Raw genomic sequence first — 23,511 nt, forward strand, 5'->3', positions numbered from 1 at the left:
AAAAGAGACAAATTTGCATCATTAAAAACCTTTTAACCCTCCAATTAACCTATTTCTATGAAACATAGCTGCTTTGACTTGTAGGACCTAAACTGTATGATTCTGACGCTGAGTGACTGCATTATTAACAGTGACTGAGAAATTCCATAAAATACACTTTAAAAAAAAACAATGATCAAACTATGTTAATATTCCTTTTTTGGATATGTTTGTACTGCTGACTAAAAGGTGATGATAACCTCAATTCCCCGAGGATCCCGAAAGCCCCAAACCCTCTGAGCATGTTTTGATTTTTGGATGATTTAATTCACAAATATTTGAACCACTTTGTCACAACTTCAGCAAATAACCCCATTTTTATTAGCTCATTATAAGGCTCTGTGCTCTACATGTATTCCTACACTAAGTTGTCCTTAATTAAATTATAACAAAAGAGGCCCAACAGGAAATTTGTGCTCATGGACCCCCAACAGGTTAATCCGGCTGCAGTTACCACAGATTATTAATTTAAAGCCAAAACTGCAGTTTTCAAATTTCTTTTGTTATCATCTGGACCACTGTGTACCAACATCAGAGAAAGCTGTGCTCTAAGACAGGTTAAAACAAACTCCTATTACCAGTGTAGTTCCTCTAAATTCCAATGCAACAATGGGTTTAATGACCACCATGTTATACGTTATATGCAGCATACCTGCTTAGAGTAGAGATGGACCAATCCGATATTACATATCGCTATCGGTCCGATACTGATGTAAATTACTGGATCGGATATTGGAGAGAAATAAAAATCAAAAAAGCACCTCACAAAACTTGCAACATGGCGTAACTCGGCTCATAACCATAGCACGTCAGAGCAGTGTGCTCACGTGATAGAGCGGCTGTGTGTATTTGTAGCCTCCCTACCAAACCGGCATTTCATCTCCGAGGAAGTTATCCCAGAGAGAAGTAAAGCAAGTGTGTAAGTTCATCTCTGAATGTTTGTAAAGCATTCCAGCGTTAAGCTTAACAACCGATTTATGGAGCGCCTCTTCTCTCTCCCTCCCTCTCCTGTTGCTACTTCAATCATGAAACTGATCAATGATCAGCTGATCGGCTTTTCTGTCGCAAGTCCATCTCTCTTCTTTGTTTTTGGCCCACTTTGCACCAGAAAGAGGAAACCAGCGGCTGAACAGCAGCAGCACGTTTAACCTTGATAAGCTATTGTTAGAATGTATTTAATATTACTTTCTACACCAGGATCCTTTTCTATGCAGCTGACAACTGGTAACTGTGCAGGGGCGGATCTAGCAAAGTTTAGCCAGGGGGGCCGATAGGGTATGAACAGGGAAAAGGGGGCACAAAGACATACTTTTCTTTCTTATTCTCATTTAAAATGTCTAGCTTTTAATAAATAATTATCTGAATCTTACACCCAAAGTTTTAATCTGATGTAAAATATATAGAAGTCCATTACTGTATATAGTAACTGTTAAGTCTAATAAACCCTAGTAAGCTATACTACCTTTTCCTTTGGGAAGATACCATCTCTGCAGTCTGCAATTCTGTTGAAGAAAGATGTTGAATCTATTTAATTATTCTTGAAAAATAATTTATTTCTCTGTATTTTTTTTTCCACACTGCATCAAATTAAAGTTGATTACGTTGATTAAGCATCATGAGGTGGAGGGTGGGGGGTGGTTCCCTATTTTTTTTTTTTTTTGCTGGGAGTTTGAAACCCTATTAGTTAGGTTGCTTAATATTTCTGTTAAATACTCTTTAAAATACCAGAATAGGAAGGATGGAGTAGGTTTAAGTTTATTAGATTGATCATTTTAGCTGAACTATGAAATATTTTGGGTGCAGTGTATTTTTTACATACAGGTATAACAGAATAGCTTTAGTGTTGTTGTTTATTTAAACTTGAGTATGAACTTATACAAAATGCAGCAAGATATTAAAAAAACAGTTTTATTGATTAAAAAACACTATATCGGATTCATATCGGTATCGGCAGATATCCAAATTTATGATATCGGTATCGGTATCGGACATAAAAAAGTGGTATCGTGCCATCTCTACCTTAGAGATTTTTACATCTGACAATCAGAAAGCTTTTAAGGTAGTTAAATAACCTTGATGAGATGAACTGTGCTGATAAAAAAAGCCAAATCAACATCCAAAAGGTGGAAACTATCTTTTTCACCTCATGCAGTAACTTTGCCTTAAATAAAGCTCCCCTTTATGACCTGGCTTGTGAAACAGCCTTAGCTAATAAAAAATTGTGTGCATCCAGAAATAGAAGAAAAATGCTGATCCCAAATAAGCCGTGACATCAGAACTATTACTATGAAATATTAAACCATCAAGGGACTGAAACAGGGGTTGGGAACAGATCACCGAAAACATCACCATCTTTTTGTATGTGACCTGGCCCTGTAAGCAAAGCAGCACAAAGTGAATGCTTATTTATGGGTATCTAACACCAATGTACTCTGCCTATCACCAGGAAGAGGCTTAAAATCAGATCATGGGAACACAAATATTGGCAACGTAACAAGAAAAACTGAAGGAAATGCAACATCTGTTGTTAACTTCTGGATGGATGCAAACTGCATTTCGTTGCCCTGTACCTGTGCATGTGCAATGACAATAAAGTTGAATTCTAATTCTAATTCTAATTAACTACATACATATTCAATAATGATTCAGCTGGTCCTGTTTGCGCTTTCCAGAGAATTTAAGTTTCACAAACCAGTGATCCACACAGTGACTTCACACGCGGAGCTTATTTGTCATTACAGAACGAACAGAGTGGGCTCAAGGAGGCTGGCTAGTAAAACAAATCAAAACGAGGCATGATTGGCTGTATCCTTATCCTTTGGTCGATTACTTCATCCGAGGGTGGCTTGTTGAGTCATGCAGAAAGCTGCTTTGCTGCCGCTCCCTCTTTGGATTAAAAGAATAATTCACTAATGTCTCTGAATGGTGAGGAGCTGGGATTAGGGATTACAGGACTAGAGAATGGAAGGGATTTGGGGGTGCCCTGCAGGGGGGAGGTGATGATCTTGGGGAGACTCAGACAAGACAATGTCTCGACAGCTGTAAGAAAACTGTAACCTAAATTTGTAGTGCAACATGCCATTTATACCGTAAATCATAATGAAACATTGCACTTCATTTTCAGAATGAGTATGTGCCAGTTCTTTCCAGTAAACCAATCACAGAGAACCTCCCAACTGATCTCAAACATAGAAGTAATGTTCTCGACATGACTCTTACCGACTGACACGTTCAGCCGTCAGTTGGTAAATAGTGGAATTTTTTTCACTAACGTCTCTGCTACTATATCTCCTGCTAGTTTTGCTATAAGCCACTAATTGATAATGAAGTGTTTTAATAGAAATTTACATTGGAAAACTGTTTCTTTTAGGCAGGTAGTAGTTTTATTCGGAGGAAAAAAAGATAAATGAATAATGATAAATAAATAAAATGGCTCTTCAGTCTCTTTTGGCAGAGACACAAGTCATATCAGGCTGTGACTCAGACTAAATTTGTTACGGCGATGGTTTGATTTAGTACTCTAGTTTATTACATTTTCCTAGATCCAACTTTCTGCTCAAATGCAATAGTAATGGTTCCAGTCAAAAATATTTTTCCATGTTAAGACGATAAGATTTCCTAATTAACTGACTACTGTATCAGAGACCAAGGCCTAGTCAGCTCCAATAGAAAAGAAAACATTATGCACAATGAGTTTTTAATAAGCACAAGATATTAAAAAGGTCTTCTGCATGACATATTTATCTGAAGAGAGATCATATCTGCTTTATAAGAAAAGCCTGGTTTACACTCAATGTCACTTACCCATTATATTGTATATTGTATAGCTTTCTTGTTATATGTAAAATTGTATTTATTTAAATTTTTACTTTTTAATTATTTTACTTGCATTTTTAATCACTTTTATATTTAAATATATTTAAATGTTCATTTGCTATTTATCTAGGGATTGAGAGTAACGCAATTTCTATTCTCTGTATGTCCTGTACATGTGGCAGAATCGACAAATAAAGTTGACTTTGACTTTGAAGATCGTATCAGCCTGGAGTTTAATATTAATATTGAGTCTGACTGCAATATTCACCATTTATTATCTGCACTCATAAAAAGGACTGACATCACATTTATGTAACCTGTTTTGGGCATGCACTAATTCAAGTCACCAAAGTTGAGTCACCAATGATCCCCACACAGTGAATAAATGCACTGTTGGTCCTGTAAGGAGCTTTGGCTAACAGCCTCCTCCAAAAAGCATATGTGAGGATATCTGCGAGGATCTTTGCTGACTGCTGTTAATCTCAGATGGTGAGGCTGTGGGCATTTTAATCTCTAAACGTTTTCCTGAACACTCGGTGTTATCTCCACTTACACAGCGAGAAGTTCGTTAAATCTCATTGCCACCAAAATTTTATGACTATGACGAGATGTCTGACCAAAGCAAACACACGCCCTTAGATAGTCAGAAGCTGCAATCTAATAGTGGCGTCACTTCACAAGTGCAGAAAAAAAAGAAACATCTGGCTACTGAATATTTTGGTAGAGAAAAAGATTAAAATATCTGAAAATTGTAACTGCCCAAATGACATGTTTAATTATTGAAAAATTACCACAAAATTACAAATAATGAGCCTTGAATATGATAAATAAATAAAAAAATTAATAAAATATGAAAACTGTAGAGATAGACTGGCAAATTTATGATTTATAATTAAAAATATCACATCAGCACACATAAGTATAGGACCATAATTCACCTGACTATGTCACTTCAAGTTTAAAGCTGCAATATCATGAGATTGGGGCCTGTTGTATGTAAGTTCAGTGTGCGGTCTTATCATGCTTCTGGGATCGTGAAAACCTGCAGATACTCCCTCAGACTCACAATTATATTCACTGTATAGTAAACAAGATCACACAGTATGTTCAAAGACGCAATACACTGCACTAAAACAAACTAATCCAAATAAGCGCACGTGCGTAAGGCTCCTTCCAAGCGGTCCTGTCATCATTAGGCAGTAGGCTGTCACATCAGCTGCAAGGTATTTGACAGGTGGAAGCCTTCAGTTTATTCAAAGATTCTTTTCTGGCGCTGCAACATTGAGCTGCATCTTTGAAGCTGCGGTCATTCTGGGGCTAATCCCTCCAGCAGTCCCTCAATGTACTGCTGTTTAACACATCAACTGAGCAGCCAGGGGATAATATGCCAAAACCACAATCTCTCTATTGCTCCCTCACACACATTAAAGAAATGGGCTTCACAGTAACTACACAAAAACATTTTACATGCCTAATATTTGATGCTCACTAGAAAATTAGGATTTAAGATGCATGCATAAACACACTGCCTTTCGTTTGCTTCCCATATCTCGTGCTCTTTGTCTACACACACCTGATGGGAATAGACTCACCGCATGACAGCTTGTCCACATGAGCACAATATCTGAGACAGACAGACAGTATTCGACATAACATACTCCTCCTTTAGCTGCTGCAACAAACCTGATGAATACAAACCGTACAGGCTGAGAAGCAGATAGTAATGGCTACAGCACAACCGTAGATAATGACAGCAGGGTGATGGTGAGAGATGATGACAAGGGAAGAGAAGTAACACAGTGACAGAGGGAGGGGGGGGGGAGCTCAAAGAAAAACTAAGGGAGGGGGTGACAGTGTGAGGGATGGAGTGAGATGGTGAAAAAGCCAAAGTAAGAGTGACAAAGAGAGAGAGAGAGGAGGATACTTTCATGGTCTATGAAATACTCTTGGAGTTTTACTCTCACTATGTCTGTCAGTAGCCAAAGTGAAAAAAGTACACTGCAAAGATCTCCTATCCACTCTGTACTGTCAGCTGTCAGTCACCTTAAATCTAACACTGTTTCTGCTGGATAATATTACAGTATGCTTCTGGTTCAACAGGCAGTGCTTAAAGACCACTGGTGTGTGCATGCTTGACAGCATTTGCAATTGGTACCATTCAACTTACACAAAATTGCATTAAGTCTCCAAGAGGTTGAACTACTATGATCAGATCAGATCCAGAGTCTGTGACGTGTTTTGGAAGAATATGTACACTTTAGTTTCTAGTTCCACATTTAATATTCAGCTGTAGTCAACTGTACTATCAGTGCTTTGCAGTATCATAGGTACACAGGTCTCCACAAACATGTTGAATTAGCAGGGTGATTTGTCGTAGGCTTTCACCGACAGTAATTGCAAGGAGTCGTGACAGGCATGACCGAGCCTTTAGGACAAACATCTCTAATGACTTGTCACTTTGTTACCATACGGGATGTAAAACAGCACTGACATAATTCTGTTGTGAGATATGAGTAATGACAGGACATTACGGAAACTGGATCTTAACATTGCTTCATTCTTGGCAGCTGTTTATGAGCCAGAAAAGCGTCATTCTGAATAAAAATGGAGGATGGGTGGAGCACAAAAAGCTGAGGCTGGCGTCGTGCCAGTCTCAAAAATTTTGGAGCTTGTCATTTGACAGTTTTTAGTGGAATAGAATAGAATAGATCTTTTTCCGTCACTGTTATAAGCACAATGAAACACAGTATAAGTCTGATTTGTAGGATTCAAAGAAAGAAATGAGTTCGGTTAGTTAACATTTTGTTATATGACAGTTTTTCTTATATTCTCAGTTCTTTGCACAAAGTAGATTTGTAATCAGCTCTCCTCACAATCTTTTGGGGTAACTTTACACAGATCTCATGTAGCCAGTATGCCGATATCCACTAAGCGACTCTACAAGAGCCAAACCTCTAACTTAAAGCCTGTTCTCTACTCTGCACAGTGAACTTTTCACCAGCAGTTTGCATCTCTAAAGCTTGAAATCAATGTGGATGTGCACTCGCTTTACTGACAGCTGATGCACTTTACTGACTGACTCTGCATTATTCAGAATAAGCATTTTTTTCTTACATCTTTACATATGCAATGTTGTGCAACCCGCCTACAGTAATTAAAAAATGAGTAAGGCACAGCCACAAAGTTTCTCATACTGTATCACCAATGAAAAAACACTCCAAAGAAGAGTAGAGCTGTTGCTTTAAAACTGTAGTTGCTTTAAAACTACTTGAAGACCTGTTCCTCTACACATGAAAGATAACTTTGAGCCCACATTCCAACTGCTAGACGCTGAGTACAGAAGGCTCATCTACAAGTTAGCACACTCAAACTTGTTTATGCACAATAACTTCTGCAGACAGAACTCATGCGGTCTGCTGTTTGAGACCACAGTGGTGTCAATGTGCCTCACTGTGCATCTGTGGACTGGGCTCCAGTTAAGTGCAATTGTCTTCCTTTCAATGGCTCATTAGCTTAATTGGATTAACGAGGAGGAACCGTTTGACAGACAGCTGGTTAAGGAGCTGCGTCTGTGACAGCCCGAGAAAGTAAGTTCTGCATCACATCGGTACACGGCATGTTTATCCCACAGTTGTTCTAATGAGCTGCAGGTAATGTAGAAAATTCACAATTTATACAGAATAAATATTTGCTATTCAGTGGTGGTATAAGTCACCTGAAGTACTTTAGCATTTTTAATGTGCACGATATCCACAACTAAATTAATAAATGGTATAATCAGGCTATGACTTATTGCCTTGTCTAAGACTCATACATAAGCGTTTCATTGTTTATGTTCATGCCTTCAGAACATAAGAGGAAACTTAAGAACAAAAGGACCAACGTTTATGTAAATGCTGTTACAGAGCTGTTTACCTGTGGGCTGCGATAACCCAGTCTGTGTATGTGTCATTAAAAACTCAGATCTCATTATGATTCGCCGATGATAGAAGCACAACCTCCAACAAAACTAAAAACTAAACATAGAATTTCCATAACACATCAAAGCAGCCACTAACAGTTTCATCACACAGTCAGTTCAGTAGATGTTCTATTGCTTTTAATCATGTCACTAGTGACATCTTCAGTTCTTTTATTGCACATTCAAAACTCACCATTTGTTGCTTGGACCTTTTGATGGTGTGGCTTTGCACCCTGCACTTTCTAGGATTAAGAAATGTTCAACCTCAGCTTTCACACCAAGAATAAATGGAAAGTTCTCAAAGTACACAGAAGAAATAAATTCACCCACAAATCAGCCGAGCAGGGTACATCATAGAGATCGTCAAAGGTTTAGAGCAGATACTAAAATGGACAAAAGGCCTGTTTTACAGTATCATTTTCTCAGTGAATCACACCTCTAAAATTTGGTTGACATTTGAACTTTGGTATTAAGCTGAAAGTTGTCTCATCTTATTTTTAAATCAAAAGTGAGATTCGTGAGTTCATGAGTTGATAACATGGGGATATTTTTTTTTTTTTTTTTGCATTTTAGCAGAGACTGTTTTGGAAATTGGTTTTCAAAAGTCCAACCTTTTGCCCCTGCTCAAAATAGTTTACTCTATAATACAGTAGGGTTTGCATTAAAAAGAAGAACTTAACCGAACGGCCTTATACCCGAGTAATGCCACAAAACTGGTTAACCTAAGCTGCAAGGTTCAGTCAGAGAGCGTCAGTACAGGATTTTGGACTCTGTCAGGGTCTGAGACACACCAGTTGAGGCTCAAATGAGAAACCACCGAAATAAAAGAGCCTTTGTTTGTTTCCCTCCCACTTCAAATGAGACAATTAAACAGCATTACGCAAGATGACGCCTCACGCCGCATGTCTGTGAATCTGTTTATGGTTGTGATTTTGAGTGTGTATGTGTCTGTGCTGTCTCTCTGCCAGCACAGCCCACTGGTAATTGGGGTGGCTTCCAGCTCCCCCAGTGAAGGGTGTGGATGGTCATAATGAGAAGAGAGAGTTCGGCTTTAGTGTGTGTGTGCGTGCGCATCAGACTGATTGTTAGGGGGTGATGGCGCCTCAAGGCCAAGTGCTGTTAGCCTGTTCTGGCGAGCTGCCGACCCTCAGGCTTCGCCCTTTGTTTAACCCAGATCAGTTTGGAGAGAGGAAGCCACTAAACCACCCACAGACCTAGGGGACTCCGACTGGCCTTGACAGACTGTAAAGAAGAAGTTGATTGATAGTGACAGTTAGGGCCCGCCAGTCACTTTGGTGACCCAGAGTGGACTTTGAAGGTGAAAGGTTGGACAGTGGACAGATGACATAGAAAGGCTTGTAAGCGTCCGTTTAAGCACTGTGGTGCTAAACTGCCCATGATGCTGTTTTGGTGTGTCTACATTACAGTATTAGCTTAAAATTTGAAAGCATGTAACAGATTATCTGTAATCACTTGCTCTGCCAAGAAAAAAGAAAAGGAAAATTGGAGGCAGTGTAAGTTTATTCATCAGTCATAAAGTGCTGTGGAGTTGGGTTGGATGTGGTGGGCAGATAAAAAATATCTACGAGGGGAGGATCCTTGCAAAAAGCACACAAAGTAGTATTTGTGTGAACTAAATAATGCAAATTGTATTGAAAAAGGGAAATCCTGAAAAAATCAGCATCTCTTTAAAACGAACTAAAGGTGAATAATTACATGGTGCTAGTGGGAAGAGAACTGTTTCTCAAATGGTATTAGTACTCCATATTCTCAGTCTTGGACTCTGTTACGTAGCTATGAGTGACTAATAGTTGAGTGACTAAAAAGTGAATATCTATTTAATTTTTACTGGATCTTCAAGCAGTCCCTTGGATCATCTTTTGTCTGTTTATGGCCCTTTACTTGACTTTCGCAAATAGAACTCATTGCATTAAAAAAAAAAATCCTGTAACCTACTAAATCACACAATTTTGTTATTTTGATTGAAACTTCTCACATTTATCTGTAAATATTTTAGCCAAAATCTAATCCAAATGTGAACAACACAAACATCTACAGAAACAAAGATTGCAAAGTAGCGTAACATAACAGGCATGTTGCTGTTAAAAGGGAATTTTTTCCCCTCTACATATAATATTTTGTGAGGGGTTTGACATACCAAAAGCATTTGAAAACCAATAGACTGAAAAATAACACAACAACTGACATGAGTTTCTAGTTTTACTAGGACAGTTCACATTTTTTGCTTTCTTGACAAAAAATGCTTTCACTTTGAATACACCCTTATCTAGGTGGAATATTTGCCATTCATTTTTCATAGTTTATTGGATTAGTCATTATGGATAAAAAAAAAACCCCACTACAAATAGTATCTTTGCCTTAAATAAAGATTCATTAAAAACACAGCAATCTAACTCCAATTTGATCATGTAGTCATGATAAAACCCGAATCTATCCCCAAAATGGTTTTCCCAAGTTGTTAAAGGCAAAAAACAGGACTTTGGTGTTTTTCTAGTAGTGACTGGATGTTATTCACAGGAATGAGATGATTCTGTGAAGGCGCTGGCACAGAAGTGACCACAGAAGAGACCAGTGAAGCCCAGTGAATGGTGATGAAACAGAGTGACTGAGAGCCTCTTTAACTCATTCTCATTGATCCCAGCTTCAAATACCTGAACCACATGAGAGCCACAGACACATTCCTCATCTCTTATCCCATTCCCACACTCGTTCTAACGAATGGGACACAAGGCCTCTTTATCTTTACTCGTGCTGCTCATTAATATCGACATAAAGCAGCGTTCTGCACTCTGCAACTGTTTTTCCTCACTCTCTCTTATTTTTCACTCATCCATTTCCTTTCCTATTCTCTCTGACCTGCCATCTCCTTACATGCTCCTAACCTCCCCACATCTTACATCATAAATATTACTCATCATGTCATCCCTTCCTCCTTCACTTTCCCTTTCATTTGTGCAATTCTTCCTCTCTATCACCGTCTCTTACCGGTAATTTTCTCTGATTCACACTGATTTCTCTTTTCCAGTCTGACGCTGCCTTTTTTCCCTTCCGTCGTATAAATCCTTTCATTTCTGATTCTACAGGTGGTGGGATGGAGGAAGGATGTGTTGCCATGGATACACTCTCAGCCTCTCTAGGGTTGATGTAGTGCTCTGAACCCAACAAGAACGACATACATACACATAAAACATACACTAACACACTCATGGACAAACACACACACATGCACACTAAATAATACAACATTTGTCTGTGAAGGTTGATCTCAAAGTTTTGTGCACATTTGCTCACACATGAGCTTTTCCTCCACCTCTTTTCATTTCAGTGACAGATTTGGTACAAGTCCATATACGCATCTAAAGTTACACAGTTTGTTTTCCTCCTCTGCTGCAACAAATATGGGTTTATGAGAGCGCAACAGCACACTCAACACCCTCATCTGAAATTTGAATGCCAAATTTTTTGGTATTAATTTATGAATGGTGAGCGGGAATTTCGTACAACAAGGATATCTGCTGCATCATTTTAGGCAGTTGCATTTAGGTGCCTTGAGCAATGAGTGGATGATTTCAGTCTGCTAGTAATTTGTTACCATTGTACAAGGAGTAGCTGGATGTTGCATGTGGACCTTGTTTCTGTCACTAGTATTGAAAAATGGTCAAACACTCGAAGCAACTTGCCCTCTGCTTCCCATGGAGACTACAAAAAATGTCATTATAAAGACTGCAGCCAGATCAACCTTAACTCCCACTACAACCAGCTCACTCCAACTGTCTCACTCATCCACACCCAACAAGTTTCTTATAAATTGGGGTCAAGTATTAAGTTTTGTATCTCATAGTTTAAAAGGGAGAGAGAGAATGATCAGAACGCTCCTCTACAAGGACAATTTATTTCAACGCTTGTAGAAATTTCAGGTCAAATAGCATTGTGTGAATTAAGCAAAGATCACACAAAATCATTGGTACTGACAAAAGAGGCAAAAAAATGATTCAAACTGTTTTGACATTTACTAACTCAAAGTCAACTTACTCAGCTTGTAGCTGCCATTAGAATGACACAAACAGGAATTTTCTTATCTTATGTCCTTTGTCTCTACCTTTCAAACTCCTTACATATATTTCAAAAACTGAAGTGTTTTTTTTAGTGTTTTGTTTAAATGACAATGATCTGGTTAAGTTTGTTTATGTGTAAATAAAATGTGTCTTGATGGAAAGTCATCAAAGGTATGACGTCTGTGAAGGTTCTCAGTCACTCAGGTCATCGTAGTCTAAGGAGGTTGGAAAGAAAAGCGTCTGGACTTCCTTAAGTTGCTTGAAGACGTTTCACGTCTCATCTGAGAAGCTTCTTCAGTTCTAAGGTCAAACAGTGGAGGGTTCCAGACTTGAGCCCTGTAGGAGTGTCCCCCCAAGAGGGTCAAGGACCCCATACTGATCCTCTACCTAATCACATGAGCCAAGGTGTGAAAACGGGTGTAGCTCGCATTCAGCCAAGGTTTCGGGTCAACTCATTGTGAAACCTGGCCCTACCCTATCATGTGAATTCCTAAGGTCAACAGGCCCAGGATGTGAGTGGGCGTTAAGGTGTCTGGGCAGGGATCTCAAAACTGGGTTATAGATGGCAGACAGTAGGTGTCGTAAGCCACCGACTCTGTTCAAAGATGGTCGTTCACAGTGGACATAAATGGTATGACTTTTGTTTTTTTTAATTAATGGGATAACAATAAACATCTTTCAATGGTCCAAACACGTAGCCAATCACAGCAAGAACTCCATGCAAATGCTAGATAGTCTGTTTTGGAAAGCTTGGGAAATATTTAAATATATAACTTTAGGAGTTAAATTGGGTCTGGGTTCACCAGCTTGCAGAAGACGATGAATAAACATGAAAAAACTGATGTTTTGACCCATCCATCCGCCCCAGCCTACTCCCCTCATAGTTATTACAAAAGGCAAACCTGTTTATTTTGCATGAACCACAATGCTGAATGAATCAGTCAGATGTACACAGATCAGCATTTACTGTTAGCAGGACCTATATCTATCTGGACATTGTAATATAAGACTCTGATGCTGCAGACCCTGTGCTCATTAGTGTCAGAAATACTGGATTTAAAATGTTTTTGTCATGTTACCATGACAATTTCCCAAAGCCTGAAATCAGTTTTATTAAGACTAACTCTGATTAAACAATTTATTTAATGTCCAATCACTTAATGTGCTTGATTGGTGATAAAGACTAATTGCCTGCCTGCCTTGTGTGATACTAGAGTTTACTGTCATGCAAATTTGACCGTAAACTGTGAAGCAAACATCACACAATAGGAAAAAAAAACCCACTATGTAAACTATATAAACCCAGCTGCATAATTATGTCCTTTCCTTCCTGGTTGTTAGCCACGACAGGTGTGTGTGCGTCTGTGTATACGCTCACAGTGGTGTGTGATGGGCAGACTGAATGTTAATATGACAACCTGCAGTAGAGGCGGGAATGCGCACAGCCAGCTAAGGAGAGCTGGTGCACGAGCATGAACTCAGTGACTCGCATCACCAAGGACACGCTCTCAGACAGGCAGTCTAGCACCTACATAACACATTAAAAACAAACACATTTTAAGAGAGATAGACAGTAGAAAGCTGCTACTCTGTAGTACTGGTAACACAAAGAGACAGGTGCAAGCCTACACACAAGCGAAAAAAGATCTGATTCATCTTTCATACATTTTTCACCTTTTGCCTCACACACACACTACCTGCATAAAGACAGAAACATGTAAATTAATGTTCAAGGGTATGCAGAGTTTGAGTGCGCCAACTCAGCACTGCAAAGGAAAAAAAAAGCACACATCCTGTATCATATTGTCTTTGAGGGGGGAGAAAGGACGGAGGCACCCAATGACTGTCAAACTGCTCATGAAACTTTGTCAAGGATTTTCATGACTCTCTTTAGTCAAAAAAGAAAAGGAAAGGAAAAAAACGGCGGAGGATCAATGCCAAGGACGGTTACTGACAACAATCACACCTGTGAGTCAGAGCTGCAGCAAAAACACCTGGGCACAAGGATGATGACATAAAAGGGAAGAAAATGAAAATAGAGGGACACAGGTGAGCTTTAGCAGTTTTTATCTGTTGCAAGATTACCAGTTTCACCATATCAAAGGCAGACCGTTCTCACTCCAGCATATCAGTTTAATTCTTCTCATTATTCTGTGGCAATTTTTAAAGCTTCAAGGCTATGTAAGAATATTTTTCCCATGTTCCTCTTTGTAAACCCAACCTATGTTGGGTACTTCAAACAGTGCAGTGTTTTGAATGCAGGTGACTATTGCGTTAATTTATATTACATACTGTACTTGTCCTGATACAAATAAACATTACACTGCAAAAAACAGACGTCAATGAACACCACCAGCCTGGAAGAAGAAATGTCAGATGTGGGCTGTAATTCACAGGTTGTGGAACAAGGAACGGCGAGTGTAGGTGGACTCTGTTAATTCTGCTGCACTTGTGGACTCACTTTCTGAGCTCTTGTTTGAAACAATAATATGAGCGACACTAAGGAGCAGCTGTTCCAAGTGCAGAGGTGGGTGGTTTATTTAAATGCGACAGCCCTGAGACTGGGCGTCTTAATAAGTATGGCAAAAATAACTCCGCTGTCACTTTGGTGATTTTGTCTACAAGAACAAATTAAGTAATCGCACCAAATGTGTGGAACTGATGCAGTAAATTTGCACGTTCAATCACACTCCAACCAGCGAAACCATTTAAACTACCATCAGTGAATAAATGTGATTACATTCAGCAGGAGGTCTGGTATCGCACTCTGCATTTATCTTCATGTTAAAGAGTTTTTCTTGCAGTATTGCTGTTGTTCAATTTTTTAAAAGCCACAACTTTTCTCAAATAAACACAAGAACCTTTAGAAATATGAGACTGACTGCCCTTCCAGAGATACCCAACAGTTTCTGAATCAATTTATAATTTCTTTACTATGCATAATGAAAACACTCAGTGGAAGTTCACATAAAATAACTCAACATACTTTGCGTTCTATTTTCATAGCTTGCTGCTCCATTTGGCTCAGTGTCTGCTTTTAAGGACATTATTCACTTGTGACCTCAATAAGCAAAATCTGACATTTAGTTTTATTAACTTAACAAATTATGCTTGTGTCATGATGTATCGCTGAAACTATAAGCAAACTGGTACCACTTTGCCTGGAACATACAACACACATTTTAGACTTTTTGTCCTTTTTCACTGGGCATTGCTACTTTTCGACAAATCACACACACACACTTTTGTGTAGAGGACAGTCTGTCTGCACACACACAGCAATGCCAATAAAGCCTGGACAGCAGCTGGTCGGGTCAAGCCCGTGGCCACCTGCGTATGCTAGCAGTGATCTGTGGGCAGATCCAGGTGTGAGGATATTTCAGGTAAGATTAGGATCATATAGGTTCCTAACAAACAGATTTATCTGGGATGAAACACATAATAGCCAATGACATGATAATGCTTTGTACATAAGTCATCACATGTATAACTGTATTCATATAACGCTTCCTATACTTGGGATGCAACTTTGCATTATTTCCACACACCACCAAACAGTAAGTAAGAAAGAAAAAATGCTAAAAGTATCAAACAGTACCTTTAAAATACTGCAAAAGTGCACAACTTCAAAAGTTAACATAAAAGTTTCATAACATCCTGCTTGACTTATATCGTAAACTGTGGGCAGATTCACTTTGTGCTGAATACTACTTTAATCAAATATCCATCTGTGCCCTCATGTCAGCCACTGAAATTCAGATCTGTGGAATATCATCACTGTCGGTCACTGGGATATGTATGCTTCATAATACCAGGGGATGTTGCTTTGATATCAGCTAGCCTTAAATCAGCTGACAGGAGCAGATCGGTGTAATACTTTCAGCAGGGCTGACTCTGTGTTATAATTGGCCCCGAAATCCAACTGAAACTTTTCAAAGATTTGGTTATGTTGCAAATATGTAAGAAACTGATTTAAAATTATTTTTCCAAGACTTCGAAGAGGAAGAAAAGTTAAGACATAGCTTGGTAGCTGTTGGGTAAGATGGGGTCTAGCTGGTTGTTCTTCACTTCAGCAGGGGTTGAACAACTGCCTGTTTGAAGAGAAATGATAGACCTAGAAGTGCTGATGAAGTTTATTTTTTAAGATTTCAAATGAGACTTAAATCTTGTCCTGTTTCCATTTTCTTTCTGATCTTCTGCTAAGAGCTCTAGTGGCGTCACTGATCCAGGGTGACTGTTTAGGCCTGGGATTCTTCGGTTTATATGGAGTATGATTCTCCATAACTGAGGAGCAAGTGGTGTTTAATAAATTAGTAAGGTCCTCAGTGCTGGGATAGGGCAGGGGAGCCTGTACAGTCCAAATATCTAAGGCGGCTTTGAAGGCCCCACAAAAACTGTTAGCAATGGAGGAATTAATATAATGTGACTGGCGGAAAGGGAGATGTGGTTTTTGTAGGGGAGAGAGGGAGCAGCACATCAAAAATGACAGAGAGCTGGTCTGATAAACAAGCATCAGTTATGTTTGGATTAAAAACTGGAATACCAGATAACTAGGTCTATGGTGCAGCCCAGTTTGTGAGTGTGTGCAGAGGGATGTGACCTTTATATGAACTGATGTGAGTCTCATACAGAGCATTAAAAGGCAAGTAGTATTGTTAATGATATGCATCACATCCAATGCAATATGCAATCCATGTTTTTAATATGTTAAAGCTTTTTGTGTCACTTTTGCTAAAGCATCAAAATAAAGCTACTAAGTGTATTACACACAGCAAAATCTCCAGTGTTAAATTAACACTGGAGAGTGTCTATATGGGTCCACACCTCTGAGTGTTAAATACAACACTGTTGAGTGTTAAATTAACACTTTTGACAGTGTTATATGTTTAAAAGTAACCTAGTCAGTTTTGAAGATTAACAATGGCTAACACTGAGCAGTGCTGATTTTCTAACACTGGAATATTTCTAACATTTTGAGTTATTTTCCAGTGTTAGATATGATATGAACACACTGTTCAGTGGATGTGTGTGGTTTCCATGGAGACCAAAAGGTGGAGGATGAGCGAGTGCAAAGCCATTGTTCACCAATAACCAGAGCATAGACGGAGTAAATTTTGTGTTGCTTGCTTTTTAAAATAAAGAGGCTGGACTGGGTTAGTGGAGTCATGGAGGGAGGATTTGGCTTGAAGATTAACCCAGTGCACATCAAAGATAATCTGTCAACATGCAGATATGTGTCAGCAGGCCAGAAGAGAAGAGACACTGAGAGAGGAGGGGGGAGATGAAGGGAGAGCATAAGATGAGGAAAGGCTGCGTAGATTCATGAGATTCATTACAGAAACAAGCGCTGGACACCGTTACGCCATCCATCACATATCAACCACCTGAAATGCTCATAGGGGATGGGACGACGGGAGAGACGGCGACATAAAAGTGTTAAACACACAAGAGGGAGGAGGATTGCAAATGGCCACGGGAGAAAAAGACGACAGCAAATGAGTGACGGGTTTCTGGTCGGCTGTCATCGTCTCAGCACAGTTGGCCTTGGTCGTCTGAGCATCAGTCACAGATGTGGGGCAAGCTGCCGCCTCCTTATTCACCGGTGAAGCGAGAAGATGTGATGATGATGATGATGATGATGATGATGATGTGCGTGTATGTGTGGATGGAGAAGGAGGAGGGGGAAGGATTGTTAGCCCAAGGTTGTTTTATGTTGTCTGCACCACATCAGCTGACCTGTTTTTGTTATCCATCCACTTAAGGTTGAGCTGACACCAAATGCCTGCTATAGTGTGGACAAAAGACCCTAAATGAGTTATTGGTACTCAAGTTAAGTTTAAGGTGATCAAACTGTATTTTATTACCCTAAAATTCTTAGCTTGACCCACAAAGGTGATGATGAACAACAGCTGCTGAACGAATTATATTTTCTTACTGACATTTGAGGGCTTAAGAGGTTGAATCATTAGCTCATTAGCACCTGGTGCTAAACTAATATGGTGAATTTGGGAAAGAATATATGTGTTCATCATGTTTAGCTCAAAGCAGTGCTGCCCCTACACTCTAAAACAGATGATAGTGTAGCTGTGAGGAGATTTTTTTAATGATTCCACTGCAATAACTGATTAATATTGCCAAAAAGATTTAAGTTTGGAGTCGTGATGCAATATCAATACACACCTTTAAGGGAACTTCTTAATATTCTGACAAATGTGCATACAGCAAAGACACCACTGAGTTACTGCGCCCAGATTAGAAATAGTTCCAGCAAATAATTTTAGAGATGCATGTAGTTGAATGTTTTTAACTTTTGGGGGGGGGGGGGGGGTTCCAGTTGTCCTAGAAAGCCTTGCAGCATTATTAATCCTCACATATAACTTTGCTCGGGATAAATACATTTAAAAAAATATTCATTTAAATGAATCTAAAGCTCTATCATCAATGTGCATTACATTGCATGGGTAAGGTTTGAAAAACTTTTAAAATCCTTTAAAAACTGGTTTTCATCATCACACTTTAGTGTGACAAAGCAGGAGAAACGGCCTGCTTGCATCCATGACATTAGTGCGGGAAACTGGAACAAAGGCTGCTGAATGAAATGACATAATTTGGTCGGAGGGTTAAGTCATTATTTTTGTTCGGCTGCTGCTGAATGTGTAGAAAGCTTCCAGACACATTTATGGATTTTGCTCAGTATTAAACAGGCGGACAATAAAATATGTGGCTTTAACCTCACAATCACACTCCATGAATTTCAGCGAGCGTTATGAAAGGAATCAGCCAGATTATATTAGATTATAACGCCAGACTGATTCCATCTCGTGCACGCTCCTGCATTATTAATCTGACAGCAATGTAGCTCGGCCGTGCGCAATGAATCTCAGACAAAGACACACACACACACACAGGCAGAGGCAGAGAGCTTTCTTGTCTTTTTTAAATGTTTTTTCCCCTTCCTCTCTGTGTATCAGAATGTCCGTTCAGATCCCTTCATGAATTATTCATCAGGTCCCCCCCGGCCCTAATCCTCGCCTTTGTGTCGCTGTAGTGCCAGTGCGCCTCCAGGGAACCGGTTTACTGCATCGACTGGACGCTGTCACTGCCACAAATCTCTAAATTCTCCCAAAAATGTTCCTGCTGCTGCTTAATGTGTGCCCGCAGTGCTCAAAGTGATGATTTACTGAGTTGATTTGTCGGTGACTGACGTCCAAAATGCCGCCGTGTCGGTGCATCGGCATGTCTTTAATGCTGGAGCCAGTTAAACGGTTTTTAACCCCCCCCCCCTGCTGCATAATGACTTACATTGCTTGCAACACTGAACACTGAGAACATATAGTCGTATACTTCTATGACATCCCCATATAAGCCCTTCCACAGACTCACGGTAATATTTTAACTTATGTCTTAACACCCCCTCTTGCGCCGTGTCCGTATGGGTTTAAATTGACCCAGTTGTTGCCTCCTCTGGTGTTTCCATAATATATTCACGAGGACTTAAATTGCCGACTCGTGCGTTTATCCTGACCTGATTTTGCTTTATGCCATTTTTGTTTCTCGTAGCATCTCCATGACATCCCCACTGGGACCTGTGTTCAATGGTGAGCTTTCCGTGACCTAATCAGGACATTTTCTCTCCTAAAATGTAAAGATTCACACGAAATTGCACAGGAAGCCCTACAGCGTGATGTCCAGGTGACAGCTGTTTTACTGTCAATAAAATGTATATATTTATTTAACATATAGCCCATTTTCGACGACGCATCCTCCGAAATCAGATTTATTTCAGATTGCATTGATTAGAAAATGACCAATAAAACGTTATTAATATGGCACCCAACTGTAGTCTATTGAGTGTGAAGTGTTGCCTAACCTACAATCAGAGCCTCACTGACCTCCTTTCTGGCTGCCCTGTGGGAGTGTGTTAAGGTACCCTGACTTGCTGCAGCAGCAAGAAATTTAACAAAAAAAAAGAAAGGAAGAAAGGAAAAAAAAGAAAAAGAAAAATCAAGGAATAAAACATTTTGAGGTGATTAAACTGGACAGTGAAGGGCAGTTTCTTACCGCGGACAGACAACGGGATCAAGTGCAGAGCCAGGACGCACGACAGCAGCGTTAGTCTCCAGCATCCCGTGCAAAAGATCGCTTGCTTCTCCTGCATCCTTGCTGTAGAGTGATAGGCTTTGATGGTCAGACGAAAGAAGAGAGAATCCTTTTTGTTATAATTTTAATAACAAGAGAGTTCGGTGGAGGTTGCAAAAAGTAATCCGGACAAGTGGAGCTGCTGATTTGCGTGCGGTCTAGACTCAAGCCTCCCCGCGCTTCTCCTCCATAGCCGCTTGGTCTCAGCTGTCTCCGCGTATCTGCTCCGTTCTTTCACTCGCTTGTTCAACGCAGTGAGGCTGGTTACGGCTCCATCGCCAAAAAGCGGCGGTCGGAGACGGCGGTGGTGGGGTGTTGGTGGTGGTGGTGGTGGAGGCGGGGGTTACTTTTGGGGGAGTAGACGCACGCCGTGGCTCGGTTTAGCTCGGAACGGATTGGTGCTTTGGGCACTTTGTGACTGAGAAGGGAACAAACGTACGGCGGTGTGCAGTGCGCTCGGCAGCCTTCTCATCATCTGGGGAGGAGAAAAAAGGGCCGGTGATGCCCCCCTCCTCTTCTTCCCTACGCCCCCATCCTCATCCCTCCTCCCTTCCCTCCCTCGTTCATTTCCCCTTGAAGTCTCCCTACTCCTACTCCCCTCATCCTCCGGTTTCCTAAAACTTTCCCCGACTTTTTCTATCGCCAAAGCCCTTTTATCCATCTTGCTTATCCATAAAACATTTTGTCTCCCCCCATGTATACATCTCCTACAATATTCTTCCTTCCCTCATATTCCATTTCGCCCCCTTTCCAGACCCTAAACCTCTACTTTTGCCCATTATTGCTGCCATCCTTACAATTTTCTCTGGCATTATTTTCCTCCTCACTAAGTCAAAAAAAATCTTAAAACACAAACAGAACAGAGCAAGATGTATGGTAAGTTCAAAACAGTTAAAACGCTATGGATAATAATCTGTGCTTGACATAAATTGAAGTTCGCACAGCCCAGGCAGCTACAGGTTTAGTTTATGATTCCTAAAGAAGTGCTTTGACATCTAGGGGAAGCATCCATCCCCAAGTTATCAGCTAATCAGCTGTAGTAACTCACTAACTGATGGTACATTTACTGCACACATTTAGCTTGGAGGACTGATTCAGTCTCCTTCACTGAGCAAAGAGGCCTACTACACCTGATGCTGGTCTTTTGTTGCCTAAGCATCTCCCACTAGCACGCCAACCATTCCCAGTACTGCTGAATCTCCCACAGACCACATAAATCTGATGGACTACACTTTCCTCAAGCTTTATATATATATATATATATATATATATATATATATATATATATATATATATATATATATATATATATATATATATATATGTTTAATCCTGGCAGCTTCCTCTTCTTCAAAATTCTTGTCTTTGTCTCTATTCTTTCTAAATCCATCCTCTCTCAAAACACATTCCCTCCTCCTTTCTCCATTCATTTTGAACTCTTTTTTCTCTAGTTCCTCATCCTAAGGCACTTGCCCTTTCCCCTTTTTTCTAAAAACAAGTGAATCCTTTTCTGGGTGACTCTTTTCTTCCTCTCCCAACTTTTCCACCTCATTTCACTCTTTTTTAAGGTCAACATGGAATGTTGTCTTCCCATTGTTGATGGTTTATTCTTTCCATACTGTTTCATTCACCTCTCTTCATCACCCCCTCTTTTTAATGCCTTTGTTTTTTGTCCTTCTTCCTCTGACTCATTATACATACATTAATTCATGTATTTATTGCAGAATATATCTCATTCTTCATTTTTCCAAAAACCTTTCCCATTCTTGTTTAAACCTTTTATTCTCATTCTTTAAGAAAGTTTCCCTCCTCTTCTTCACTGATTAAGTCAAAGCCTCCTTTTCCTTCAATAAACATTTTCTTCGATTTTCCACCTGCATCCCAAGACTTCTCACTTCTTCCCCGAGAGTCAAAGTTTTCCTCATCCATCACTCTTCCATTCCCACTTTTCTTTTTCTAAACTTTTCATCACCTCCACCCTCCTTCCAACCCTTTCCCACAGGTTGCGATCATTTGCTATTCATCTGATCATGCTGGATCTCAATAGAAGTGCACTCTTCACTCTGGCCACTTTTTTTCCGACGAAGGAGATCAGTCACTATCGAAGGAGCTTTACTTTCCTTTGTTCACTGCATATGCGTCTCAGAGAGAATGAGGTAGTTTGAGATCATGTTAAAAAAAAAGTGTAGTGCAGTCAAAACAACTAGCTTTGTTTGATGGTGTGACACAGAGACTCAAACAAAAGAGGGGGAGTAGGCCTAGAGGAGGGATGGGGGTGTCTGCGGTGAAAAGAGGGGGATGCACATGGTGATGAATGCCCAAGGGCCTTGGGGGTAATGATCGTGGTGGGGGTCGTGGGCATTCTTCCACACAAAAACAGCATAAAGGAAGAGAACGAGGCTGGGCAACAGGAGGTGTTTTGTGCTTGGGTGTGCATGTGTATTTATATTTATACATATATGTGTGTGTTCTTGTAACACTACTTGGCTGCTTATGTGCATCTGTGCATCTGAAAGCAGCAGCAATGGCAGATTTTGGATTTTTTACTAAATGTTTAGCAGAATAGAAAATGTGTGCAGTGAATTGTGAAAAGTGGGTCACAAGGACAACTTGGCAGCTTTGATTTAAATAATATAAAATATTACAGATCCAGCATGTAACAAAGACCTATCCTCAACCAAAATACTCTTCATCTCCCTCTCTCCTTCCACCTCCTGCAATGACCCACAGAAGCTTCAGTGTACTCATGACCACAACAATAATGCATCCACACTGCTGACCTTTCTGTTCATTTCAGCTTTCATCTGATTTTCTGGGCGACTGCTTTATCTATTCCACTGTGTGATGCCACTGACAGCAATGCTGGACAGAGAAGAAATAACAAAAGTTGCCCTATCTGGTATGAAAATTCATTTCTGGTGCATTTCAGAACAATCTTTCACCAAAACGAGATATCTCCCAAGTCTAATAAACTGGTTTATTTGCCTTTTCACCAGTGTTTTCTTCATCTCATTCAGCTGTTTGCATTAATGTTGTCAGTTGGCAGGCTGAATTATTGGTCCAAAATTCATCATTTTTATAAACTAATGATTTTGGAAGATGCAATAAAGGAGAACTAAGGTGTGCAAAGCAAGATTTCCACGCTAACAGTCTAAGCATGCTGGTGTTTCATGGGTATCATGCCCATAGTTTAGCAGGATAACATATCAGATATGGCCTATGGTGAATATGTAGCATTAGAGTTAGAATGAATCCTAATCAGGACCAAATCTCAAAGTAGAAAAACTAAAGAGTTACATTTCACAGATTTTTGTTTTCTCCACATTGTGAAGAGGTAACCTTAAGTTACCAACAATGAAGAGATTCACATTTTGGCAGATGTAGGTCAAGTAATTAATTAATAGAGAGGTAAGTAATAGTATGAAACAAAAAGGATTAGGTGTTATGCTGCTCTGATGAGTACTGCTTCATTTTCCTTAT

At 39.8% G+C, this 23,511-nt stretch overlaps 1 protein-coding gene across 7 annotated transcripts in view; it reads right to left on the bottom strand.

Annotated features, from left to right (window-relative positions):
* cspg5a (chondroitin sulfate proteoglycan 5a) overlaps positions 1-20,520 on the bottom strand; it is a 58,231-nt gene extending 37,711 nt beyond the window's left edge. For 3 of the 7 annotated variants that reach the window (XM_085472141.1, XM_085472140.1, XM_085472136.1), the window contains exon 1: positions 19,954-20,517. In XM_085472141.1, coding sequence (XP_085328267.1) covers positions 19,954-20,050 — 97 coding nt within the window. In that variant the 5' untranslated portion in view covers positions 20,051-20,517. Of the gene's footprint in view, positions 1-19,953 lie in introns of all 7 variants that reach the window. The other 4 variants (XM_085472138.1, XM_085472143.1, XM_085472137.1 and 1 more) reach the window with 3 other exon arrangements.
* Between the last annotated feature and the right edge of the window lie 2,991 nt (positions 20,521-23,511).

Source organism: Copadichromis virginalis, linkage group LG11, assembly GCF_057382275.1.
Source record: "Copadichromis virginalis isolate Kocher_CV1m ecotype Utaka linkage group LG11, C_Virginalis_male_GT1.1, whole genome shotgun sequence".
In the NCBI taxonomy this organism is placed as follows: Eukaryota; Metazoa; Chordata; class Actinopteri; order Cichliformes; family Cichlidae; genus Copadichromis; species Copadichromis virginalis.